Below are 27,790 nucleotides of genomic sequence, written 5' to 3'. Positions count from 1 at the left end.
CTTTAGGCCCGGACCTTTCAAGCTCGACATTCCCTCAAGGTGCCTACTCTACAGTAAGATGGCGCTGCTGTTATGACCCGCCAAGCAAAGTGGCGACGGAATACGACGTAATGCAAATCGAATGACGGCTTTCCTCATAGGATTCTTCGCTTTTCGTTCGTTAGGGGAGGGGGAGGTGCTTCCCTTGACGCATGCGCGCCGTTACTTCCCTTCCTTGTTTTGGAGACGGCGACCCCATCCTCCCGGAGCACGTGTGCGAGGGAGGGGCGGAGAAATCTCACTTCGAGACGTCACCGAGGTGCGCGGCGCCCGAGTGAATCGCCCCCTCCGACCCGTCCGCGCTCGCGCTCCACTTCGACGCATGCGCCGTGCCTCGATTATCCGTGTGCGCGGGGTGTCGGAGGGGGTGGGGAATGTGCCGGAGGAGTTTGAAATGGCCTCTGTGAGTCCCCATTCGGCCCGCGCCAGGTAAAGGGTCGTCGGGGTTGAGGCGCGTCAAAGGCACCGAGGCCGGGTTGGCCGTTTCAGAAGTGACGAGCCTTGAGGTTTCCGACAGCGGCCCTTGGGCGGGCTGGGCGGTGCGAGAGAGGGAGGCTCTTCCCCCGGGCGGCAGGCAGGCCTCTGCCCCTCATTGTTGTTGCGGGAGAGGAGAAGGAGGAGGCGCGTCTCCCGCTCTGCTTTCTCCTCAGGCCCCTGTCCCTCCACCTGAGGAGGAGGAAGAGCGAGCGAGCGAGCTGGCTGGCCGTTTCGCCCTCAAAGGCTTCTTGTCTGTGTCCCCGCCCGCCCTCCATCCACCTCTTCTCGCCCCCCACCCCGCGGGCCTCGCATGCATGGGGAGCGCGAGAGCCACCCAATAGTTACTTCTTTGTTTCACTCCGTGAATTTCCTCCACTCGCATTCTCTCGTTCCTCATTTGTAGGCCTTGTTTGTGTTGGTCCCCCCCCCCCCAACGTATCCCATTAAATACAATATATCTTCCATCCTGCCGGTGAGGGTTTCTTTGCAAGTGGTTCACGCAGGACAATTGGACGTGTGATTGCTAAGAAGCGAGTCGGACTGAGCTCAGTTAAGCTGGCTGTCAGGTGCTCGCGACCTCGGTCTGCCTACGTGCAGGTTTCTCGTGGACGTTGCTTTTTCTCTCTCCCGCGCTAACTTCTCGGGAAACTTCCGTTTTCAAGAGATTGCTTTTCATCTTTATTCTCCGAATACATATTGCTTTGGAATGCAGTCTCCGTTTCTGGCTCAGGCTAAGTGTTTCAGTATACCTGGTATTTTCCCCTGCTCTTTCGCGCAGCAGCTCCAGTCGCTGGACTCCCCTAGGTTCACAATCGCTGATATTTACAGTGCAAAGACCTGTTCTTTAACTGCGGTGCCATTTTAAAGTCTACAAGTCAATTAAACTTCTGTGAACAAAGAAAAAGCGTTGCTCTTGGTAAGGTGCCATATTATGTTGCAGATGCATCCACACCTTGAAAGATGAGCTTCTAGAAGTCTTGGTTACAGCTACGTATTGAACTTTTGTCACAAACCAGGTTTTTTTATGCATTTACTTAGAACATCCAGGTGTTTATTTGCCTATGACTTTTGTGCAATCCTCCCCAACCAAAGGTTAGTTTAATAATTGTACTATTGTTAATTTACTTAAAAAAGTTATTTGCCACATCACGCATTGAAAACCAGTCTGTCTAATCTGGAATAGACTTGCATTAAAATAATTTAAGTGTTAGTGTGGTTTTCATAAAGTTATTTATTTTGATAGGTCACAGTTGTAGAAGACTAAAACAGCAAAAGAATTTTGTCGCTTGCCATGGCTCAGTTTGGAGGACAGAAGAACCCCCCTTGGGCTACCCAGTTTACAGCCACTGCAGTATCTCAGCCAGGTCAGCGTTTATATTTCTTTTTAACCAGTAACTACTGCCTTAGCTTCAATCTGACATTCTGCAAGGTTTCATACTTTTTGTCAGAGGAAACCAAAATAAAATGAATAGTTCAAAGGGTTTTAATTGATAAATTGGGTTGATTAAAATGCTTTGTCCAGCCAACAAGGTGATCCTGTTTAATTAGCAGAACTATTTTTTTAAAAAAATATTTTTAATAAGTTCATTAAAAATGCATACCATCAAACACCTTAAATGAATAATTTATTCTGATGTGACAGATGAGGAATGCTTCTTCTAAGATTTTGCCACACACATATGCATTATCATAAAGATGGTGTGCTTTTTCTTTAGTAGTATTTATTTTTCATATGCACATATATGTGGATTTAATAATTTTATCTAGGTGACATCCCTAAAACTCAGCAATTCTTTAGCATTGTGTTTATATGAAAAGGGCAGGAAATTTGCTTTGAATACATCATGCTTTGAATACATATTGGTGCCCCTGTTATACAGAGACTGGATTTAGCTTGAAATAGTAAGTAGCATATTTTGTTAGTTGTTGAGCCAACTATGCTTTGCGGTATACCACATTCAAACAAGTTATTAAAACAGGAATGCTACATTTCTTCAGAAGCATGGTTTTCTTCCTTGTTCCCAAGTTAGATTCTTTGCTGCTTAAAAGGGAAGAACCTGATAATTTTTACAGACTTGGGCCTTCAGCTGGTATTTTTCCAACTCTGTTTTCAAAGTTTCTGTAAGTGTTTGAGTTTGGAGCATGAAGTTCAAGGCTAAGAATGCTTAGCTGAACATATCAGAATTTGTCTAATATATGGTCTCTTTACAAATGATATGTTGCTTTCTGTTGGTGCCCTTAGGTAAAATGGAAATAAAATTGAATGAGATCTAAATTACAGAAGCTTGAAGGACCAGTAAAATTTGAGAATGAGCAGTTTTAACTGTGAGGCCTGAAATGAAATGAAATTGTTAATTGCATAATTATTTCTGGGCTTTCCCCTCTAAGCATGTGCAGCACCTCTTCCACGATCATGGTGAGGCCTAGATGCTGATACTAAGCCCAATTAATATACCATGTTATTTACCATGTTATAGTTTCTCTTCTTCCCTCTCCCCTGCTGCATCTATTAGCTGGCAATAGCAGGTGCTTGCATACTCTTATGGTGCATCAGTTTTCAGCTCCATTTTTATTCTACATATATTTTGTAACAATTGTTTGAATAAATGCAGAATGATTTATATTATATACTGTTTTGTTAATTGTTAAGTAGCACATTATATCTTTAAATGGTTAAGTTACAGTTTGATACATCAGCCAGTATTGCATTTATTTTCCTCAAAATGTTTCTTCCTTGGCTTCAAAAGATCCAGAATTCATCTATATTTAGCATCAGATCATTAAGTCTGCAATGTGGTTTGAAAATGGCCTGTGATCTGGCACACCAAGAAGTCTTGGCGTAAAGCATACTCCATCCTTAATTTCCTATAACTGAATATACCTATTAGCTTTAAGGCTAGGTTTTTATTATTGCTCTCAGTTTTATGTTCCAAGTGAAGAGTTGCTGAAGACTCCTTTGCTTTGTTGCTTTGGATCTATCCTGCCAACTGTGTGTGTTAAGCCGCATGTAGTAAACATGAGCTATAATATTCTTTGGCTCTAAACTAAAGTAAAGTTGAACCTTTTCTGCATTTGAACAGCAGCTCCTATATAAAAAGTGCATGTGCTGTATATTGGGGTGCAAGGAAGAGCCATTTCCCCACAAGCTTTGACTTACAGGAGGAAATCCTTAGTTCTGTTAAACCCCATGTTTGACCATGATGAGACTGTACTACCCACCCACCCCAAACTAAGATGTCCTAATGCTTAAATCCTACATTTTCAGCTGCTCTTGGTGTTCAGCAACCATCCTTACTTGGAGCATCTCCTACAATATATACACAACAAACTGCATTAGCAGCAGCAGGCCTCAGTACTCAGACACCAACAAACTATCAACTCAGTCAGACAGCTGCTTTACAACAGCAAGCTGCAGCCGCAGCAGCCGCATTACAGCAGGTAAATGGAACTGCATCTGCTGACTCCTATTTTTGTGCAGCCAGTGAGTGGCAACTTCAGTAAAACAAGCTGAGGTCCAGATAAACTTTATAATCTGCTTTATAATCAGATTTTTATTTGTAAAATGACTTTACTATTGTTTAGATACTGAATGTTATATAGTTTTTATGTAGTTTGTCATGTCTAGGGCTTTCTTGTAGTCATTACACTGAGCCTCTGGTGTTCTAAAAATATCACATACCCTCAGAAATAGGGAAATCATTTTAGTAGGGACAAATGTTATTTGTTAGTGTCTTTCTCTAACAATGGGTACCTAAAAAGACGTTGGAAAAGCTAATAAAACACTAAATCACAATTCTGTAAACTAGAGTAAAAACTAGTGATGCATCAGATTTTAATGCTTAAAACATTTTTGGAGAAAGGTAGGTTTTCAAGGGATTTGGCAAGTACCTAAACACATTCACGTACCCCTTAATGTCTTTCCCTAGTTCTTAAGTTTGTTCGTGGTTATTATTATAATTATTTGTTAGTTGCTTTGTACAAAACTCTCCAAACATGATATGCTGCTGCTATAGCATAATTTCCTTCCTCAAAGTATGATCTTCACTATAGCAACATGATTGGTTTTGGCTATGTGATGATGTCACTGAAAATACCACAGCCCTCACATTGCTTTTATTCTTGAGGAAAAGAAGAAACATTTGCCTCTCGCGAAAGCAATTAGTCTGATTTTCCCAGCCAAACGATGCTGGTGATTTCTTGATGCACAGTACTGGCAAGCAGTGACTTGTGTCCTGATCCAGTTCTATTTATATATTAAATTTGTACCCCACCTTTCATAGTTATGTGTGACCAGTTGCAACAGAATATAGATGAGAATGTGCATCCTATTGATAATGTAGTGTAGATCAACTGCAGCTGTATGCAGATGTTGTCTTTGCCACTGTTTTCAATGGGATGTATTTCCAAATGTGTGGACATTCTGTTATAACTAGCAAACTGCAACTAGATTTGAGTGAAGGAGTGTTGGCCTAATTCACCTTCACATATTTGCAAAGTGGTGTGAAAAATTGCAGAAAAGTAGGGGGCACTCTTCACAGGGGGTGAAAAGGTTCATGCAGGGCTCCTTTTGCTTGCCACTAATAAAATCATTACAGCATATCTGTCCCCTGTGGTTTAACCCAAATTAGGTCAAACTAGGATGTGTTGATGAACTAGAATATTTAATCTGCAGCTGACATTACTGGGTGTTCTTGCGAAGCTCCTGTTCATTTCATGAAGGCTTGCTTTATGGATATTTCATAGCTGATTGTACTCAGCATATGTTAAATTAGTTCATGTTGTAATATCTAGACTGATTTTTAAAAAACAATAAATGCTTTTCAGAGAAGATACAATACTGTTTTGTTCAGCTGATGAAATAATAGAAATGCAAGTATCATCTTTTTTGTCTTAAACTTTATTTCTGCAGTTTGGTTTTGCCATATTTACATTTCTCTGAGAATGTAGTATACAGATATATCTTTTTGGAGTACTGTCTAGTTATCAATTCTGATTCTGTTTTTCAGCAATATTCACAACCACAGCAGACCCTCTATAGTGTACAACAGCAGGTTTGTTCACCTCTTTGTGTGCATATTGTCAGTCTCTTATTTGCTCGGTCTGAATTGGTCCATAGTTTTCCAGTTCTGGATGATAGCCCAAAAATGTATTTTAGTTTTATGTCGTTACATACAGAAATGATTGAAATGTTCACATTAAATGACATGTGAAACCATTTGTCCACCAATATGCCTCCCTACTTAACGTAGCCTCATTTTAACACATCCTCCAACACTCATAACGTGGTGGGGGATTCAACAATGAAGTCTTATATTCCTCTTCCCAGTGTCACATCAGACTGAGCAATTTCAATATACGCTAACAAATTGTAAGACCATGTACATTTTTAAAAACACACACACACACACCCTCCAGCGTATTTTCCCCACCCAAATAGCTACCTTCTCATAGTGGGTTGTATCCAACACTGCTGTTCTGCTAGCACAGCATACTTCTGCTTGCTCAATGGAACTTTCCCCTCTTATCTCGTTCAGCCTCCCCGCCCACAACCTCAGAATCTGCTCGGGTGTGTTGGAAGACAATTCAGAGCAGATTCTGAGGACATGTGGGGAGAGGAAGAGGAAGAGGAAGGGAAAGTCTCACTGTGTGAGCAGATCTCTGCAAATGCAGTGTGATATGCAACCCTATGTGTGCAAATTGCTGTGCACTTATATTTGAATCTCTACAGAACCATAGTGACTTAACTAAGGAGTCTTGGAAACTGTTTTTCTGCTGTGATGAAACTGATCTATATTGTTGTCCAAAAAAGCTTCATTTGCTGGGTTCTTTGAGAAGAGTAATGAGGAGACAGAAGTTGGTCTGAGTATGGTAATGAGGGAAGTGGATGTACCCCAACCCTCATATATTGTCCTGGATACTAAGAAGGGGGAGGATTGGTCTTGCCTTATCATTTGTATCACATCTTCCCCCTGAACCTCAGCCACTGGGGCAATTCAGAATGGGCCACAAAATAGAGCCACATTATAATCATGTGGATGGGATAACTATATTGGTAGTGTTGGAAAATGTGCTTTCAAGGACTCATCTTTGGACAATAGACATCTGCTGTTGATACATGGCGATCTTGCCCTGCCATTGCCATTTTTAGTCTTGATTCATCCCGTATTATATAAAAGGGAAAATCTCAAACCCCAGCTACTGGTCTGTGTGGTTTTATGGAGTTGTGGCGCCACTGCTGTATCCACAGCCCTACCATGCCAGGGCAAATGTTGTGGGGGTAGGGTGATAGCTGCAGAAGCCTGAACTTGACGCAGCCTGATGCCATCACACAATGGTAATGATATCTGCTCAGGATCCAACATACCCTGGGTCAGCTCAGCCCACCCCACCTCCAGAATACTCCATTTTGGAAGCTTCGGCTGGCTCCTGCTGGTGGGGGTCATGCTAGTAAAAGGTAAAGGTACCCCTGACCGCTAGTTCCAGTCGCGGCTGACTCTGGGGTTGTGCACTCATCTCACTCTATAGGCCAAGGGAGCTGGCCTTAGTCCGCAGACAGCTTCCGGGTCATGTGGCTAGCATGACGTAAGCCACTTCTGGCGAACCAGAGCAGTGCATGGAAACACCGTTCCTTCCATACACCCATTCTGGCAGCAAAGTGATGCTTCTGTCCTCCTGGTGGTGGCAGCCAGTGGAAGACCAGTATTGCTGAGCAGAGGGACACCATCTATGTAATTCATCCCCTCTGAGCCTAGCACAAGGGGAGTTTGGACTACTCTGCAAGAGAGGAAATAAGTGTTGGCCAAAACTACATAAAGAGCAGCTATTGTCTAGATAAATAATATGCTAGAATGCAGGTATAGGCAATCATGAAAACATTTTGCAGCTGTTTCTCAAAGCTAAATATGGCTAAAGAGGAAGCTGGACTTGCACAAAGCATTATAACTAATTCGTGGTCTTGTATTTTTTAAGTTGCAGCAACCTCAGCAAACTCTTCTAACCCAGGTTAGTTTTATTAAAGCTTTCATCACTGTATAATAAATTTGCCTGTGCACTTGTCAGCTCTGCTTTTGTTTAAAGTTTTAAACATAATGGTACCTTTATTACGTCTCATGTAATACAGACAACTGGTAGTTCAGTCCAATGTGTTCTTTATCCCTTTGATTACCTCTGCCTCCCAAACCAAAATATAAGTGCCCTTGTAGTTCTACTGTTATAGAGAGATATTAATTTCATGTCATTAGAAAGGGTGTTTCTAATGCATATTTTCTCTTAGACTTCTGTTGATGCTTTTAAGTTTTTAGATATTTACACCAATGGTTAAGACTAGGCACTTAGGCTGCCATTCTGTGCACACTTACTAGGAAGTAATCTCTATTGAATATGATGAAACTTAGTTCTAAGTAAATCTGCATAGGATTGTGCTGTAAGTAGTATACAGATATTTGAAGAGACTTTTCTTAGGACAGGAAAGTAATTATTTGATGTTGTACATAAAAAGTAGTGGACAAAAGGTACATACAGTCCCCGTCCCGTCCCGTCCCCCGCAAGGCAGCCTATATTGCACTTGAAAATTCTGAAACATTTTGCAGCAATGTAAGATATTCATTCATATTTTTGTCTGTGTGCTAGTCTTTCAGAAAACGTTTTAAACATATGTTTCAATGTGCTTAATCACTTTAGGGAGGTCAAAATATAGCACAGGAAAGAATAGGTTGCCGAAAAGATCATTGACACAAATTAAATAATAGAAGCAAAATTCAAAATCTGGAAATGTTCTTGGAAAACATTGATTACATAGCAACTGAAAAACAATCTCTGCTTCCAGATCATGATTGGTGCTAGTCTGAAGGCATTTCTGTGTTCTGATGTGCATTTACAGTTTTCATGTTTGAGGTTATTTTTATAGAAATACAAATAAGCCTACAGTTTGAGGAAATGATTTGGAAGAAATGGCTACCATAATAAGCAGGTGGGGTTTTGATATATTGGTTGAACCAGCTTGTGCAACTGCAGTTTGATAGGAGAAAAATCAAGGTTTATCTGTTTTTTTCTCCCCCAATGTAAAAAGGTATAGTTTTTTGCACTTCGCACAATGCAACTTTAGTTCAAAATAATTTTTCAGAGTGTGTGGCCTTTGACACCTGAGACATGTTTTCAGACCCCACCCTATTCCTGTGGATGTAATTTTTAAAAACATTTTAAATATTGAATTTTAAATTGTTGGGACCTGATGGTGAAGAATGGGTAATAAATTGAAAAAATACAAATTATTGTTATAAAGATTGTCAATGCTTACATAATTTCATGTTTATTTTGCTCGCAGCCAGCTGTGGCACTGCCAACAAGCCTTAGCCTGTCTACTCCTCAGCCAGCAGCACAGATAACTGTTTCTTATCCAGCACCTCGGTCAAGTCAGCAGCAGAGCCAACCACAGAAGCAGCGTGTCTTTACTGGAGTAGTTACCAAGCTACATGACACGTTTGGTTTTGTGGATGAAGATGTATTCTTCCAGCTCAGGTAACTTAATTCTACCATACGTGGACAAGTGGTGATACTGATAAAATGCATGAGAAATAATATAGAGAAAGAAGTTTATCGAGAATTATGGTAGTGTGATGTCTAATCATGCAACTCTTTTCATTTTGCAGTGCTGTGAAAGGGAAGAGTCCTCAAGTAGGAGACAGAGTTTTGGTAGAAGCAACATATAACCCTAATATGCCTTTCAAATGGAATGCGCAGAGAATTCAGACTCTACCAAATCAGGTATATACAGCCACTCAGTCTGACTCTTGTCGGCACCTTTAGTGTAAAGCTGATTCACAAGTTGTTCCCTTTTTCCTCATTAGAACCAGACTCAAACTCAGCCTTTACTCAAGACTCCTCCACCTGTACTTCAGCCTATTGCACAGCAGACTGCATTCAGTGTGCAGCCACAGCCACAGCCACAGTCGCTGTTACAGGCACAGATATCAGCGGCTTCTATTACACCTTTGCTTCAGACACAACCACAGCCTTTGTTACAACAGCCACAGCAGAAAGGTATTTCTTCAGTACTTGACATATATTGGATGTTTTCTTTTTAAAAAAAATGTAGAACAATATAACTGACTGAATAGTATCAAGGCTATATGGTCTTCAGTTTGCCTTGTAGCTGTAGTGCAAGAGAGATGCTGCATTCTGAAGTCAGAATAAACCATGATATGTTATTATGGGAACTTCAGGCTTGCATATTTCCACACACGCAGGGTATAGTTGTTAAAGCTTCCAATTGCTGTTTGTAACCACAATTTCCAATTTTATCCCAGTATGGAAAACTGTTTTTACAAACCATAGTTGTTTAACCAGGTTCAATTCTCATTTAAATAGCTATGAAATGTATAAACCACACATTCCCATATTCAGATGAAATGGGAAACTGCCTTGTTGCAAACTGCAACGGGAAGTCTTGTGTGCAAAAGGGGGGAATGTAGCTCATAAACCTGACATTCACCATAGCACATTCTCACAATGTTAAACTGGTTTATTACAGTGGTGCCTCGCAAGACTAAATTAATCCGTTCCGCGAGTCTCTTCGTCTTGCGGTTTTTTCGTCTTGCGAAGCACAGCTATTAACGGCTTAGCGGCTATTAACGGCTTAGCGGGCTTTAAGAAAAAGGAAACAAACTCGCGAAGCAAGCCCATAGGGAAATTCGTCTTGCGGAACGACTCAAAAAACGGAAAACCCTTTCGTCTAGCGAGTTTTTCGTCTTGCGAGGCATTCGTCTTGCGGGGCACCACTGTATAGCGTTGGAATGTAGAACCCAGCCACACATTTTGTAATCAAGGTTCTCTGTGGATATGCTATGATTTTGTTTATAACTATGGTCTAAACTTTGTTTGTGTTGCCTGATAGTATCCATAATATATATGCATTTTAACATCAGCTGTAGAATACCTTGCTTCATCCTTCTAAAGAATAAAAATGAGCTCCTCCACGGGCCTCCATTAAGAACAAGGTACCTCTAAAAAAACGTTGTAGCACCAGAATTCATAATCACTTTGCAGTTACTTCTTCCATAAAATAGGTTGGCATTAGGGCTGGTAACTTGACTAGTTCTGTGGTTTCTGAAGAGGTAAATAAAAAAGATGGGCGTCTTTCATATAGAGCCTTAACCTTGAAGAGAACCTGTTTAGTGTCTACATAGAAACTGTTGATGTTTTGGACTTTACTTGAGCAATCTGAACTAAGGAGAAGTTACCTTGTTTGGTTTGGTTTTAAATCTGCTTTGCCCGCATGTTCTTTCTTAGGCCTCCTTCTGCTCTGTGGACTTTGTAGTTGCTTGCACTATTTCTGAGGCTCATCCTGTTGTGTGACATCTGGCACAATTGCATGCTGTTATATGCTCTGGTAGACATTTTCTTGAGTACAGTACGGTTGCTCAGTCTTCTTTCCTACAGCTTGAGTCTAATCTATAGACCTCTTTTCCTTTGCTGCAGAGAACTGTGGATTGCCCAGTTGATGAGAGTAACCTCTATCTGTTGTACATGTTGTAGTTTATGGCATTGCCCTCTCACAGTGCTTAATGAGGCAATCATTGTGGAGTTATAGCAACAGAAATGATAGATTGTTGATGATTTGAGGGCCAGTTCAGACTACTTGGCAATTATTTGTGACCCTTTCCCCCCCATCTTGTGTGTTCTTGTGAACAACGGTAATGCTTGAGGGCAAGCTGCATGTCTATGGATGCTTACTGATTAACAGTGACTCTCCAGCATGTAGTCACTGCCTGATTACGTGCGCTTGCTTTCCCTATCAGATATTGAGAAGTGTTAAGCAGGGGGCATGTGATGAACAAACAGCCTTCAGAACAAACAGTGAGGACTGGCCTTCAGAATAAACAGCAAGAGCAGTATTTTGTTGAAATGGACACTGATTTACGCCCCACATTGCTGGAAACTGAATGGTTGAGTCAAAATCTTCCAGCGTGTTAATATTTTCTGAGTAATGTAGGTTTAAAGCATTCAGTCAATATAATGTTCTCTTGAACCATTTTGTTCAGAGTTGTGTCCCTCCACTTGAATTCTGTTAAAGTGAAACTAGCTGCATATCCCAGTATGATGAGGCTTGCATTGAGGAAGAAAAATTCATCATCTTGCCTATATAATTTGAAGAGTTAAATGAATGCATCCCATTGGATTAAATATGAGAAACCTTATGTTGCTTATACCTATTGTTATTAGCTGATTGTTGGATTGCTGCCACATTCATTTCTGCAAAACAAATGAGCAAATATTCTATGCTATTAAAAAAGCATGAAAACAGATAGTCCAACAAATAAGCTACATTTTTGTGTTATAATTTGCTTACTGATATGAAATTCTTAAGAACTTGTGGGATTTTTCCCCCCCCATCCTAGCTGGTTTGCTGCAGCCCCCTGTTCGAATAGTTTCACAGCCTCAGCCAGCACGGAGATTAGATCCACCACCCAGATTTTCGGGGCGAAATGACAGAGGAGACCCCATGGCTAACAGAAAAGATGACAGAAGGTGTGATACAAAAATTCCTCTCAATTTTCTGTACATATTACAGACAGCAAATAATTTAAGTATTTGAAGTTTGAATGTAAGTACTGTTCAGTTTTGTTAATGATGATTTGAGAATGGAAGTTCTGTATGTTTTGATGTTGGTTCTAGAGTTATAGGCATGTGAGCTCTGCGTTCATAATGGTAGACGCTAAAACAAGACATTTATATTTCACACATGGTTAAGTCGTGAAAGGGAGCGTGAGAGACGTAGGTCACGGGAAAGATCACCCCAGAGAAAACGCTCTAGAGAAAGATCACCTCGGCGCGAGAGGGAACGATCACCCCGAAGACCCCGACGTGTTGTACCCCGTTACACGGTCCAGTTTTCCAAGTTCTCATTAGACTGGTATGTTATCTTGGTGTCAAATTGCGATTTCATATTTTTCTGTGGAAGGTATCTTACTGCCATGAAATAAGGATGCATTAAATAAACCCAAGAGATTGAAACATAGCTTCATTTTTGTTGACTTTAAAGTTACTAAAAGTAACTCAGTTTTACTTGAATGATGTTCTTTCTCCATCCACCTCCATCTACTGTAGACAGAATATTTTGTGCAAATTAAGGAGATGTGCTTTTTAAACTTTGAGCTTCACAATGACCCTCTTTGTATTACACATTTTTACAAGCGTGTAGGGTGGCTGTCGACATTGTGCAGGAATTTTGGAGCCAGATATGTTGCAAAGTGGAGAGCTGAAACAGTTTACCTGGCAATAAAGCATTAGCTAATCTGTAAGATGTTGCAAGTTGGGTGCAGAATTCAGTGCTTTCAGAATCTCAACTTTAATTTGAAAGAACGTGTTTCTAACCCTTGAAGGGGAGAACAAAGGCTTGAAAATGTGAAGGGAATGCAGTATTTTCATGACTGGTATAGGCTATAGAATTCTGAGAAATCTATGGTACCTTATGATACATTAAGGGTATACACCTTAAGAGTGTACTTTCAGTTTATCATGATAAAACAGGGAGTTTCTGCCCAACCTCGGCTAAAGCCTGATCAGGGCTGGACTGTAGTGATTTCCATTTACTCCTGACAGTTGCCTACTAACTGTTCAACAGCTTCTGGAAAAGCAACTTGCCCTGAAACAAAAAATGGTGTTGGTTGGGTTTATTTGTTTGTTTGTTGACTGATTAAAACATTTTTTGGATATTTCTGATACTTGATAAAAGTTTAATGGCTATGACAAAAAGTACCTTAGCTTCCACAAAGGGCTGAACCAAACTTTTGTGAGTCTTGACTTTTGTTTCAAAATTTGCATGTTCTGTTTCAGAGAAGGTTTCAACAAGCAAAAACGAAACAAAAACAAATTACCCAAAATTAAGTTACTGTATTTTTCTTCCAAGATGTGGAGACTAACGGCTCTGAGCTCTGCGAAAGCCTCCAAAGGCTGGCTTTTGATGTTCTAAAGAACTGTGCATTGTTGCAGCTGCAGCCCATTGGGCACAGTTCAGGGGAAGCTCTTTGGCCTTGAGAAAAAAAGGAGCTTTCCAAACAGCAGTTGCTGGAAACCACAGGAGCAGAGAGTGCTCTTGTGCTCATGTTGTGCTCCCTGGTTTCCCAAAGGCATTTGGTTGACCTAGATAGTCTGGACTAGGTGGGCCATTAGCCTGATCCAGCAGCCTCGTATGTTCCTATGAGCTCTGCAATCCCTGAGCATGTATGATCAAACTGAGGAAGTTCCCTGACATGAACAAACTAAAGCTTATGCAGAGTTCCTTTCCATATACAACTTGAGTGTTTGCTCTTCCACCCAACCACAAACCCTTGTGACTGTAATAAGGTGGGCTATATCTGAGCTCTTGCCAGTCATATGTGCAGGAGATTGTCCCAAGCTTGGGAGCTTCCTGAGCTGGGCCCACTGTGCTAGCTCAGTGACGGCAGTTTCCCAGAGCCTTAAAAACCAGCCTTTGTTTTGTTTGCTTGTTCGTTTGTTTCACACAGCTCTATATAAACAGATTAGAATTGAGGACTTGGATGAAAAACAGACAATACTACAAGGAGCAGTAAAATCCACACACAAAATGGAGCTACTTTTCAGTAATGTCAAAAGTAGAAGCAAAACTAGAAAAAAGAGTGTTTGAGCTCAGTTCTCATTCTACATCTTGCTACAAGTTTGCTTTTAAGCCCCAGCTCTTTTTATTGTTGTAAAATATATTTTCTTACTGTTTAAAGCCTTAGCTGTGATATGATGGAACTGAGACGGCGATATCAGAACTTGTACATCCCAAGTGACTTCTTTGATGCTCAGTTTACATGGGTGGATGCATTTCCTATGTCAAGACCATTTCAGCTAGGAAACTACTGCAATTTCTATGTAATGCATAGAGAGGTAGATCCTTTGGATAAGAACACTTCTGTACTGGATCCACCAGATGCCGATCATCTTTACAGTGCAAAGGTATGTCCAACAACCTAAATCATTCCTGCTTGCATAGAAATGTTTGGAAATGCTTCTTTGAAGGGATTCCCATTGTCTTCTGTGCATAGGTTTTCAGTGATGTTACCTTTGTCGCAAATCTTGACTAAACAGTAAACTCAGTTGGACCAGATTCAGTTTCAACTATTTTTTTCCAGAGTGGGAGACATCTTTCCATGGATTCTTTAGTTGGGCCCTTGATTCATGTTGTGTGTGCATAAAATCTTGGCAAGATTGCAACGAACTGTATGTGGCAATTCAAGAAGCTTTGGATCTGCAGGCTACTTGCTAATTTAGACAAGTCTTATTTTGTGCTTTGTGCGTGTTAGATGCTGTTAGAAATTTAAAATCAAGTGATGATTTCATTGATATTTTCGGATATTTAACCCTTCAAAATAGGTGTATCTTTTTTTGACTTTATGCATTATTCTAGTCCTATTGAGTTTAGCAGTTAAGTGTAAGATACCAGGCTTTGAATCATAGCTTTGTTACGTTGTCTTGTCTTTTTTTGGTCATATTACTTTAACAGGTGATGCTCATGGCCAGTCCTAGCATGGAAGATCTCTATCACAAATCATGTGCTCTTGCTGAAGATCCACAAGAGCTTCGGGATGGTTTTCAACATCCCGCTAGGCTCATAAAGGTAAAAATATGCATTTCTAGCAAACAAACATAAACTTAAAAATTTTGCTGGAAAATTAATGCAGGTACAAGCTTTCCACATAGTTTTCTTTATCTTGGGGACATAGAATTCCTATATGGACACAAATAATTACTTTTGAAATGTGTTTTATATATTATCCTTACAGGAGGCTCCCTGTAGTCTCCCATCCAAATTATTAACATGGTTTGCATGTTTTTTGCTCTCAGCACTGCTGAAGCATGTGGTCTTCCAAACCATTTATAAGACTAGTTTCATTTTTTAAGATGGACTTAGATCTGTTGCGTTGGAGAAAGCCCTTTCCTTGTGCATGAGCAGGAGGAGAGAAGGTTCTCACCAATGCCCCCTGCTCCCAAACTGCTCTGGATCTTCCGTGAGACTTTGTTCACACAACAGAATCTTTAGATCCAAGCTAGTAAAGTGTTTTGTGCGTCTTGAAAGCAAATAACATCACCTTGAGAGAAATGTGGTGGGGAGGGGGTTCCCATAGACACCGCGAAACCATCAGTGTAATCCTATGCATATTTACTATGAAGCAAGTTCTCATTTTCTCCATTGGAACCTACTTCCAAGAAAATACCTTCTTATGTTTCTGGCTAAAATACTTTTAAACTCTCAAGGTTATGTCAGTGAACGTTTATACAATTCTATAAGCCCCTGATTTTACAGTATAGAATATTATTTTAATCTGTTGTTTAAAGCATTTTTATATGATGACAAACTGTGCCGAAGTCTTGCAGAATGAATGAGTAATGATGTTTAAACCTATTCCATTACTGAAATGCAATGTGGAAAAAAGAAACTGAACTCATTCTTGAGCAAGACTTAGGCTGCAAAACTGTATTCACTTACCTGGGATTATGCCCATGGTAGTCATGTATAGAATTGTGCTGTCATTCTTGCAGATTAGGGATAACTGCTTGTGATGGCATGTAAACTGACAAACAGTATGTGTAATTTTAATGGGTTGTATCCAATGCAGAATGGACTTCATCACTCTCCAGGGTTTTGGGAGACTGTAGGGCAGGCTTCCTTAACTTCGGCTCTCCAGATGTTTTGAGACTACAGTTCCCATCATCCCTGATCACTGGTCCTGCTAGCTAGGGATCATGGGAGTTGTAGGCCAAAAACATCTGGAGGGCCGAGGTTGAGGAAGCCTGCTGTAGGGCATTCAGAAGAAGAAAGTGGAGTCCAGTTGAACGGTCGGAAATCATCACAGCATAGGATTCTACCCTTTTTTTGCAGTTTGGATAATCTTTTTTTTCTTGGAAGGAAAGTGCTAAGTAGCCTTTTCTTCTCTAGTTTTTAGTGGGTATGAAAGGTAAAGATGAAGCCATGGCTATTGGTGGACACTGGTCTCCCTCACTGGATGGACCTGAGCCGGAGAAGGACCCATCTGTGCTGATTAAAACTGCCATCCGTTGTTGCAGGGCTCTAACAGGGATTGATTTAAGTGTATGCACACAATGGTAAGTACTACATTCTTAAAACATTTTGATGAAATAGCAGCATGCTTAAAATCCTCATGGAAATGATTTGGGCAAAATCAACCACTTCTTTATCAGCAGCTGGTAGTAGCTGTGCAGGCAACTACTCAAAAGTGATATCCTAGTTGACAACGCAAATGTGATTTTGGTGCCAAAAGGTTTGAAGAACAATGAACTTTAAATAATGTGTTTGTATTTGTTGTTTGAACTTTGCAATGCTTGTATGTTAAAATATTCTTTCATTTCACGCATAGCTGGAGGAGATCGCCAAGGAAACTTCATTTCATTATTCTCGTGTTTATAAATAATTAGATGTTTGGGGCAGCCATATTTTCTCTTGGTCGATTTACTACTTGTGTTAATCAGCTGTCGATCGCTTTGTGAATGAGCACCTTCCAACAATAAATACAAAAAAAGAGTTCAACTTTTATCTTTTATTTCCTCCCGAGCCAGATGAAATGGCACATTTTAGTGCCAAGTGCAAAAACAATTGCCTTCAGCTTTTTTAGTATTAAATTTATTCCCTAGCAGATGTCTTATAATGCATCGTACACAAGTTTTTCAAAGAGAACATATGGCTTTCATATTTTTTTTCTTTAGAAAAAATTCAGGTTGTCGCAGCAAAGTTGCTTTACTTGATGTGCTACAGTGATCTAGGCTCTGTAAAATGTATTGTAGAATTTTTTTTCCAACATGCTTCTTCCCTTGCAACAGGTACCGTTTTGCAGAGATTCGCTACCATCGCCCTGAGGAGACCCACAAGGGGCGTACGGTTCCAGCTCATGTGGAGACAGTGGTTTTATTTTTCCCGGATGTTTGGCATTGCCTTCCCACCCGCTCAGAGTGGGAAACCCTCTCCCGAGGATACAAGCAGCAGCTGGCCGAGAAGCTTCAGGGTGAACGCAAGGAGGCTGATGGAGAACAGGCACTGAACGCTAATCCCTTTTTCTATTTCTGCTTCTCACAGGCGCAGGAACACAGGCACAAAATGCACACCACATGCTACACCCCAAACATACCTAGGAGGAACATAATTGGTAACAATGACTGGTAAACCAGCTTTCAGCAGTGTAGAACTTACTTGTGTTTAATTACAGCTAGTGTACCAACTTAAGTGTATACTGATGCAACAAGTGGAATTTAAGCTGTGTGCTCCGTGCACAAATCTTTGTAATCTTAGAACTAGTTGCTGGAATCTGGGACCAGTTATTGAGTTAAGATTTCAGTTTTAAAAGTTGTGTTAAGCATTTTGCCGTTCTACCAAAAAACAAAAAAACTTTTATTTTTTTCTCCCATGTGTTAGCCTTTTAAAAAATAATATTAATAATGGTACTTTGAAATAGGCAAGACATTGAAATAACATAGCCTAAAAGAATCTTATCTGGCTGATTGGCAACTTGGTAAATGTAAAAAGGTCTAACAAAATGAGGAGTATTTTGGGTGGTTTGAAAATTGGGGGATATCATACACTGTGTGGTTGGTGGTGACCAGCAGTGTCTGTGTGTCCCCGATGATCTTTGTGTTGTTGTTCTTTATCACCCTTTTGTGTTTCACAGAGATGGCTCTTATTGGCTGATGAGAGAGGCACTGTTATAAACTAGTAGAATGTGTGTATGTGGCTTTGTTGAAATGGTAACTTTAGGAGAAGACTGTCTGATGAAACAGTTGTGGCCTTGCCCAGGTCAGCTGCAGAATTTAAGAAAGAATCATATTCATTTTGAAGCTTTCTGAAGGATGATGACTTTATTTCATTTTTTAGGATGAAGAGGAGAAGGATGATGGGGAAGCAAAAGAGATTTCTACTCCTACTCATTGGTCCAAACTTGACCCAAAGGCAATGAAGGTAACCATAGCTGAAGACTTCAGGATGTTTACATTACATTACAAAGTCTAGTAAATATTGCAGTATTGTTTCTTTTCTGAAGGTAGTACAGCTATTGGGAATTTGTGTTGCTTTGATCTTTTTAAATGAGTGAAATCTTTGAAAATCACTGATACACATTATATTGGGGCAAATGTATTATGAATTTTTACAAAATGAAGCTTTGTGATTTTTGCCAAGTTTTGCTTGCCTTATATTTGAGATGTGCTTGTCTCTGAATAGGTTTGATTATATAAGTACTAAATTGTGAATTGAAGGCTCACTGTAATATTTATCAACTAGGTTAATGACTTACGCAAAGAATTAGAAAGCCGAACTCTTAGCTCAAAGGGCTTGAAATCCCAGCTGATAGCCCGACTAACAAAGCAACTCAAAGTGGAAGAGCAGAAGGAAGAACAGAAAGAATTGGAGAAGTCTGAAAAGGAAGATGAAGAGGAGGAAGAGAGGAAATCTGAAGATGACAAAGAGGTAGCTGTCTAGTGGATTTACTAGTGGAAAATGTTCACTAGTAAATGTTTAGTTCATTATTAAGCAGAACTTCAGGGTGTTTGTGTGTGATAGGAAGATCTTCATAATGAGAGTTAGGACTGATCTTATGCATGCAAACTGTAGTTGTGGGGGGCTGCTTTCTCATAACTTCTTGCCATACCAATCCAAAAGCTACAGGGTCTTGTCTCCAGTGTTACCTAGCCCCTGAGGGAAGGTGGTGGTACCATGGGAAGGAGCTGCTAAGCCATTTATGTCTACATCTCTATTTACATGTTCTTCTTCCTTGTTGCAACAAACATTGCTAGTGCTAAGAACACTAAATAACAGGGCTTGTTAAGTTACATTAGAGTTAAATAAATTTCCAGCCACAATGTAGTGCTGGTTAGGCCTTCGCTTGGTAGATAAGAAGTATGCTCTCCTTTTCCTCGAATGCTGGTTACATCATCTCTCATCTCCTTATTCTTAGGTGTCTTAGGGTAAGAGAAATTGACCCGATGATCTTGATCACTGAGTGAAAATTTGAACCTGGGTCTCCCCAGTCACTCCCACACTAGGCTGACTCTCCAGGTTCTGTCATGGAGTGTCCTTGCTAGCATGCATATAACATTCACATAGGGGAAGGGAATAGAAGTGTCCAGTAAACAACTGAGTGTGTGGCTCTCCCCACTCCCCCTGCCTTTTCACCCTCCTCAAGAAGTAAATATTTGAAGTTCATACTCTGACGTCTCCACTCCAAATTCCTTTTTTCAAACCTTTAGGAAGAAGAAAGGAAACGCTTAGAGGAAGTGGAACGCCAACGTCGAGAGAGGCGATACATCTTGCCTGATGAGCCAGCAATCATTGTGCATCCGAACTGGGCAGCCAAAAGCGGAAAGTTTGACTGCAGTATTATGTCTCTTAGTGTTCTTCTGGATTACAGGCTGGAGGATAACAAAGAGCATTCTTTTGAGGTCATCTCTTCACCTAACTTTCTCCCCTCACTATTTCTGAATAACTGCTTGCGTGATCACCCTTCTGATCACACGGCATTGGATACAATTATTTAAGGTGCCCCTGTTCTCTTAAGAGTGCAGCCTCTCTGGCTTCAAGCTTTTGATTTTATGCCCCCACCTTGGTTCTGTGATGAGACAGGGCCAGCTCAATTACTTACGTCAGATTAAGAAAAAAGGACACTGTTTACCAGCAGTACAGCTGTGAAACCTCCATTCATTTGAATTGGATTTGCACCAAGCTAGACTTCTGTGCTCCTGTTACAGTAAATAAATTATGACAATTGTATCCCTCTCTTCTACTGTAGCCTGGCACCATACATGAAGTGGCTTAGTGATCTTCAAGTGGGGCCTACTTTATAAGAAAGTTGAACTTTGCCATGGAATCAGGGGATATAGTTGGGCAACTCCATATTTTGTAACTTCAGCCTGCCTTTCCGTAAAATGAGGATATGGTGAATTTCCTCACTAGAATTTTGTTTAAGCAAAAGAAAAGATTATAAAACTGCAGAATTTCAAGTGCCAGGTTAATTTTTTATTTCTGCATTCTTTTAATGAACAGGGATTTTGATATTATTGCTTGCATATTATGTATGAATATTATGTAACTGTTTTCTCAGGTTTTAATCACTTCTAGCAAAGCCAGCAAAAAGTCTTGTGGCATGTTAAAGACTAATTTATTATAGCATGAGTTTTCATGGACAGTAGTCCATTTTTCAGATGTATAAAGTGCTAACCTGAGTTGTAGGTATATTGAGGGTGGGGCATAGTACACAGTGAGGTAGAAAGAAATGAAATGCACGAAAGAACAAGCAGAGTTAATTACATTTCAACAAGATTATGCGAGTGTACTGTTTGTAATTCTGTTTCAGTGCTTTGTTAATTCTAGTTTGTTGCTTCCTGTGCAGGTTTCATTATTTGCTGAACTTTTCAATGAAATGCTTCAAAGGGACTTTGGTGTCCGAATATACAGATCCCTCTTGTCGCTTCCAGATAAGGAAGATAAAAAAGATAAAAAGAACAAAAAAGATGAGAAGAAAGAGAAAAAGGAAGAGCGAGATGATGAAAATGATGACCCAAAGCCTAAAAGAAGAAAATCTGGAGATGAGAGAGAAAGAAAAGATGAGAGGGATGACAGGAAGGTTAGTGGCCATTAGAAGAAATAACTAATCAGATGATGGATTAAGAACGGTTTGTGGAGGAAGGGCTTATTACTAAATTTCATCAGTTTTAATTTTATTTCTCATGCTGGTTAATTTTATCAGATCTTGCCTGATAGGAATTCTATAACTGATTTCCTCCCCTTACAAGGAGTTCAAATTGTTATATGAAAAAAATAAATCATCCCCTACCCCAGACAATGACAACAACTGGAGCACTGCTTCAGCTTAATAATTTTCTGATTGTTGATTCACTCTTCAGGGCAAATAGGAAATACAGAAACGTAAGCAATATCATCATCCGTTTTCACGTCCTCTTGCTAGGGGAGTGGGATTGAATCCCAGATCTCTGTGATTTGTTTTAGAACCTTTTGCACCAAGGGTGAGATCCAGTGTTTTATGAATGGACTCCCCCTTCCTCTCCTCTCTGTGCACTCCAGAATCTGCTCCAGAGGGCTGAGGGTTCTTCTAGAGTGGATTTAGAGATATACAAGGGAGAACAGGGTAGAGGAGAAGAAGGAATAGTCACATTACACAAGCAGAAACGGATTACCCAGTCGGGCAGACACAGTTGGATATCACCCCCAATTTGTGTGGTTTGAAGGTTTTTAAATTACTGCTGCCAGTTGTTGGATTGTGTTAATATTTATGAACTAATTACAGAGAGAAGATAAGAGGAAGGATGATGCTAAAGATGAAGATGAAATGGAAGATGACAATAACCAGGAAGAATACGATCCAATGGAAGCAGAGGATGCTGAAGATGAAGATGATGGTATATGGGGATGATTACTCTAATTAAAAGGTGGCAGGTGCAGACAAAGGCAAAACTGTAGAGCCCTCAGTTATGTGTGTTAATTTACACTAGTGAATTTGCAGTGAGTAACAGACTGTGTACAATACTTCTGTACCTTTTGATGTGAAAATCCAATCTATAAAACTACAATTATTACTTAAGATTATTGAACCAAAGGGGTCCGGAAGAGACATAATATCTTTGGCACATGCGTGTTAACAGAACTTCTGCTGTTTCTTTCTATGTTGTAAGATGCCCTTAGCATCATGTGAGCTGTGTGCATCTTCATTCTAAGATATGTATAATAGCAGTATAAAGCGCTAACCTAATATGAATATGCTGAAGGTAATGTTTGTTTCCATAGATAGGGATGATGAGGAAATGAACAGACGAGATGACAGAAGAGAGGGAAACCGGCATTGCAAAGAGAGAGCTTCTAAAGATAAGGTATTTACTGCTGTGAGTTTCTTACTGTGAATCGATGAAGATGCTAGAGAACTGGGAAGGAATAGCCTGTCTGCCAAAACTGTCTTCATCAGTCTTAAGTTCTGTTTCCTGAAGGGTTTGTTTACTGGAAATAGTGTAAAAAACCAATTGAGGTGAAAACTCTCTCCATATTATGTAATATACCAGTAACTTTGACTGTAATCAGTGTGGGAACTAACTCCTGGAAAAAACTTCTGTCAGATCCTGCTGCTCCTATCTCTTGTCCTCATAAATTGTATAACCATCTATGAAAGTGCTTAGTGTTGTAGCGCTTTAGAAATTTTATATATATGCACATGCCTTTATATGCTTCACATATTTTCTAATACTGAAATAACTAATGGATAATAAAAAAGGGGGGAAAGCCTTATTGTTACAAAATGTGTTTTTTAGGAAAGAGACAAAACACAGATGATAACTGTTAACCGCGATCTTCTGATGGCTTTCGTTTATTTTGATCAATGCCATTGTGGATACCTTCTAGAAAAGGATTTGGAAGAGATACTGTACACACTTGGATTGCATCTCTCACGAGCTCAGGTTTGTTGCTAAAGCTGTATGAGAATGAAGAAAAGGGAAGGCCTTGCAGCACTCAGTCTGCATCACTCTGTTTTTTTCTCTCTGATTAACTGCAGTATAATAAAGAGAAAAAAGACTTGTCCAGTCACTTTTTATACATCTGTATTTTCTTTGCTAGAGAAAAGGGAGGAAACAAGGGGGTGTTCATGACGAAAAAAATGATAAATGATTGAAGTTCACATGCATACAGAAGAATTTTATTGTCAATAATTTACGTAAAATTACTCTCTTGCTGAAAAATATTTCAAGCTTTGAGATTTGAATTTTTATTTTTTTATTTTTTGTCTTTTTAAGGTATTGTAAAAATGTATTGCTTATATTATGCATGAGAATCATGCCTTTGTTGAGCAAACCATTAATGTGAATTTGGTCTCCTGCTATCTTAGGTTAAGAAGCTGCTTAATAAGGTGGTGCTTCGTGAATCTTGCTTTTATAGAAAACTGACAGATACTTCTAAAGATGAAGAAAATAAAGAAGAAATTGAAACTCCACAGGAAGAAATGCTAGGTGACACAATTTTGTTAGCTATGAAGACATGTCTATCATTATGTATGGTGAAATATCTTCTGCCTGTGTCACTTTAATAGCATGTACTCTTTCTTCAATGTGGTAGGTAGTAAAGGCTGCAGCAGTGAAATTCAGAGAGGGGACCATTTTGAATGAGCAGAAGTCCCTGTGTGCTTGCACACGGCACATTTGGATCCCATCCTGTTTTTTCCATATTTTGCCAACATGACGATCTCAACACTATGGACAATCTGAAAGTTTTTTGAGTGGAAATTTTGCTCCTTATGTTGGGACTGAGGATGTGGGGGAGGGAAACTTTTGTTTCACTCTTGGAATATGCAAGTACACTGAAATTCTTGAGAAAACGTGGGACTTTGCTAATTTTCTACTGTAGGAGTCTTGAAATTCACCAGACATGTACTGTAGGAGTCTTAAAACTCACCAGACATGTTGATTTTAATGATATTTCTTAATCCCATATAGGAAACAGGCTGCTGCTACCATCACCTGCTATAAAACAAGAACCACGAAGCTCAGAAGAAAACGTTGGCCTCATTGTTTACAATGGAGCTATGGTGGATGTAGGGAGTCTCTTGCAGAAACTAGAGAAGAGTGAAAAAGCCCGAGCTGAGATGGAACAAAAGCTTCAGTCACTAGAAGAAAAGACAGGTGGGAGAGTGAGATTTGAATTATTGCTTCACACATTCAGAAAGGTTTATTATTAAAACTGAAAAATACTTTAAAGCCGAACAATTACAATTCCTATGAATTGGGTGGAGTGTATGAATACTCAGGTCTTCTGGCCTGAATAAAGAGGACACATCTTACTAAATCACATTACTAGCTCTGCTAGGTGATACAGCTGAATAATTAGGTACATGGCATCTTTAACGCTGTTTGTTCTGTAATGCTTGAAGGAATATAGAAAAAGCGAAAGTAAAAGGTTAAGTGCTTTAAAACCTTTTTTTGGGGTTTTCAGATGAAGACGAAAAGACTATATTGAATTTGGAGAATGTGAATAAAGGTCTGTCTGCAGAACTTAAAGAAGTCAAAAAAGATGCTGGCCAGCTACAAGAGAACTTGAAGGCATCAGAAGATACAAATTTGCAGTTTGAGGGGCAGCTGAATAAGACAATCAAAAGTTTGGCTACAGTTATGGATGAAATACACAGCGTTCTTAAAAAGGTAAAGGTTTTTCTCATTCTGGTTGGGATTCAACTAATCTGTTGCGTGGGCAAAGCGAGGTCTGCTTGTGCAATCGGACAAACTGCATTTTATTAAACTTTGCTTAACCATGGAGGTGCTGTGGCCTGGAGGGTGTTCTGAAGGCCACACAGAGGCCTGTATTTGGATCCTGGGCCTGAGGTTCCCCATCCCTGTGAAAGAGGTGTATAAGATTAAGCATTGCATGGAGAAACTGGGTTCTCCCCCTGTCGTAATATTAGAACTCTTGGGTTCTAACGAAGCTGAATGTTGGAAGATTCAGGACAAACACAAAGAAAGTACTTCACACAGTGCATGGAACTCTCTTCCCCAAGAGGTAGTGATGGCCACCAACTCAGATGACTTTAAACAAGGAATAGAGAAATGCATGGAAAATAGAGCTGTTGGTAGCTTATGGTCCCCTCCACTCTTAAGAGGCAGCTTGCCTCCGAATTCCAACTTCTGGGAATCAGAAGCGGAGAGAGTGCTGTTGTACTCAAATCTTGCTTTTAGATTTTCCTTAGGCATCTGGTTGGTCACTGTGCAAATAAGATGCTGGACTGTGGCCTGATCCAGCAGGGCTCTTCATATGTTTATATGATGAATACCCCCTTCATCAAAAAACAAGCCTTAAAGAGGCACTGACTGTTTACTTGGAGACCCCACTGTGGTTCTTTAGTCAAGCTACTTTGCAAGAGGAACAATGTAATCAATATCCTTTAGAGCCAATGGATACTGTCACCCATGTGGAAGATAACACCCAAAAGAACTTCAAGAAATTGAAATATTGCTTCAGTTATATTACTTTCTTGCCAGCCCTGGCATTGAAAGTGTGTATGTGGGAGGGAGAGGGGAGGTGAGGAAGAGGGAAAAGAGGGAGAAAAGAGTAGTAGGTTTGGTTTTTGTCTCCTAGCATATTAAAAAGGTAAAGGTAAAGGTACCCCTGCCCGTACGGGCCAGTCTTGACAGACTCTAGGGTTGTGCGCCCATCTCACTCTATAGGCCGGGGGCCAGCGCTGTCCGGAGACACTTCCGGGTCACGTGGCCAGCGTGACAAAGCTGCATCTGGCGAGCCAGCGCAGCACACGGAAACGCCGTTTACCTTCCCGCCAGTAAGCGGTCCCTATTTATCTACTTGCACCCGGGGGTGCTTTCGAACTGCTAGGTTGGCAGGCGCTGGGACCGAGCAATGGGAGCGCACCCCGCCGCGGGGATTCGAACCGCCGACCTTTCGATCGGCAAGTCCTAGGCGCTGAGGCTTTTCCCCCCAGCGCCACCCGCGTCCCCTCCTAGCATATTAAAAATGTGCAAATACCTGTGATTTCACATTATGTAAAAGAGTAGTATTTGAAATTGTATTAGTATTTGCAACTATTGAAATCTGGTTTTCCTAGGTATTCAGGTATTCATTTTAAGTGTATAGTGTCATAGTTTGGCACTTCAAGCACAAGACACAAAGATCAATGCTTATTAATCACTAAGTGGCTGATGACAGGTGATTAAAACCTGCTGTTAGCATGGGAATAATGCTGTATATGAAATTATACGTTACTTAGGGCTTCAGTTGATATAACCCTTCATTAGTGTATTTCCTCCTTTTCTACAGGATATTGTGAAGATTGAAGATCAGAAATCCAAAGAAAATGGAGCAAATGTATGACAAACTTGCTGCTGCTGTGGGGAATACGGTGTCACATAATGTAATATAAATCATGAAACTGGAGTGTATGAAAGTGGTGCATGTTTGATTTGAGTAGTATAAATACCTTAGTCCAAGCAAAGGATGTAAAAAGTTTTATAAATGTGCGAGCCTGCTTCAAAGCATTGCTTGTAATTCATAGCTCTCAATTTATTAGACACTCCTTGAGTGAAAATAATTTTGCATTGCAAATATGTTTTAGGGCAAACTTCGTTATAGTTTGAATGCTAATAAAGTTCATCAATTTAATGGAAAGTAGCAAGTATTTAATTACCAAATGTTTTCCTTTTAAAGTCTAGTGGAGACTTTCCCCCCATTATTTATAGAAATGCCATTCTTAGGTTTTATTTCAGTCTAATTAGCCTTTTTAAATTCAGGTATAAATCATAGCATGCTGCTTAATTTTGCAAGTAAAGATTTTTAAAGAAAATTTTGAATTTCTTGTCACAGTTTCTTCCCTTTAAATCAAACCTTCTCACTTGGAAGTTGTTCTTATTACTGTTTTGGTGCCCAGTGATTAAGAAAAATAGTAAGGAACTTAGCAGAATGGTAAATTGGGATTTATATGAAAATACAGATTGGTTTTGTTATACATTTTTTATTATTACTGCGTTAATATACCAGACACTTAAGTATGAAAATGTACAATTGCATAACTGGCCAGTAGATGTCACTATAATGCTTTATGGGGGTGGGCGTGGGGATTGCTACTACTTTTTTATTGGCTCTCATTAAACTGGTTGTTTATTTTCCAGTGTTAATTCATTAAGATTTCAAAAAGTCCAAGTGAGTAAAGTATTACATGCATTTCACACAACTTCTTAAAAGATCTAAATTTAAGAAGTGACAGCACTTTTGTTGTGAAAACAGAGGGTGGTATTTAAGAGACAGTGTGTAGGTACATGAGCTTTACTCAAGTTAAGCAGGAACATGACCTTGGGGTTTTAATTGGCTACTCAGTGACGATGTTGACCCAAGTGTGTGGCAGCTGTGGAGAAAAAGGCAAATTCTGTGCTAGGGAACCTTGGGGAAAGTACTGAAAATAAAGCTGCACCTGAAATAATAGGTATAGTTCTGGTTGCTGCACCTCAAAAAGGATACCATAGAGCTGGAAAAGGTTCAGGAAATGGCAACCAAAATGTTAAAGTAGGTGGAGCAACTCGCCGATGAGGAAAAGGTTGCAGCAGTTGGGCTTTCTACCAGTGCAGTAGCAAGGTCTATACACTGATTGTTACTCGGTGTACCGTCACTGCCTTCCTAAGCTCTGATCAAACCAAGTTAAGTGTGTAGAATTTAATGGTAATTTAATGCCTTGGATTTTGATTTGTAGAATATGGGAGTTTCTCTTTATGTGCC

General features: G+C 40.0%; 1 protein-coding gene and 1 non-coding gene across 5 annotated transcripts; both read left to right on the top strand.

Annotated features, from left to right (window-relative positions):
- Positions 1–305: 305 nt before the first annotated feature.
- Positions 306–27,184, top strand: CCAR1 (cell division cycle and apoptosis regulator 1). Of its 4 annotated transcripts, XM_028729442.2 has the most exons (26): positions 327–468; positions 1,457–1,608; positions 1,760–1,880; positions 3,782–3,954; positions 5,523–5,567; positions 7,486–7,518; positions 8,840–9,033; positions 9,165–9,279; positions 9,363–9,555; positions 11,913–12,042; positions 12,266–12,427; positions 14,253–14,478; positions 15,026–15,139; positions 16,460–16,626; positions 17,359–17,569; positions 18,404–18,487; positions 18,809–18,994; positions 19,774–19,965; positions 20,913–21,146; positions 21,828–21,939; positions 22,325–22,407; positions 22,840–22,986; positions 23,412–23,532; positions 24,016–24,201; positions 24,512–24,717; positions 26,342–27,184. In XM_028729442.2, exons 3-26 carry the CDS (start codon positions 1,808–1,810, stop codon positions 26,393–26,395), a joined length of 3,441 nt encoding a protein of 1,146 aa, XP_028585275.2. In that variant the 5' UTR covers positions 327–468; positions 1,457–1,608; positions 1,760–1,807; the 3' UTR covers positions 26,396–27,184. The 4 variants fall into 4 exon arrangements, with proteins under 4 accessions (XP_028585276.2, XP_028585278.2, XP_028585274.2 ...); XM_028729443.2 differs by lacking the exon at positions 1,457–1,608 and having other exon boundaries at positions 306–442; XM_028729445.2 differs by lacking the exon at positions 1,457–1,608 and having other exon boundaries at positions 316–468; positions 7,492–7,518.
- LOC114598230 (small nucleolar RNA SNORD98) lies at positions 15,905–15,967 on the top strand. The gene has a single exon (XR_003706988.1). It is a non-coding gene; the product is annotated as a small nucleolar RNA SNORD98 (small nucleolar RNA).
- Positions 27,185–27,790: the final 606 nt, after the last annotated feature.

This window comes from Podarcis muralis, chromosome 6, assembly GCF_964188315.1.
Source record: "Podarcis muralis chromosome 6, rPodMur119.hap1.1, whole genome shotgun sequence".
Taxonomy (NCBI): Eukaryota; Metazoa; Chordata; class Lepidosauria; order Squamata; family Lacertidae; genus Podarcis; species Podarcis muralis.
This window is presented reverse-complemented; position numbering and strand designations above follow the sequence as displayed.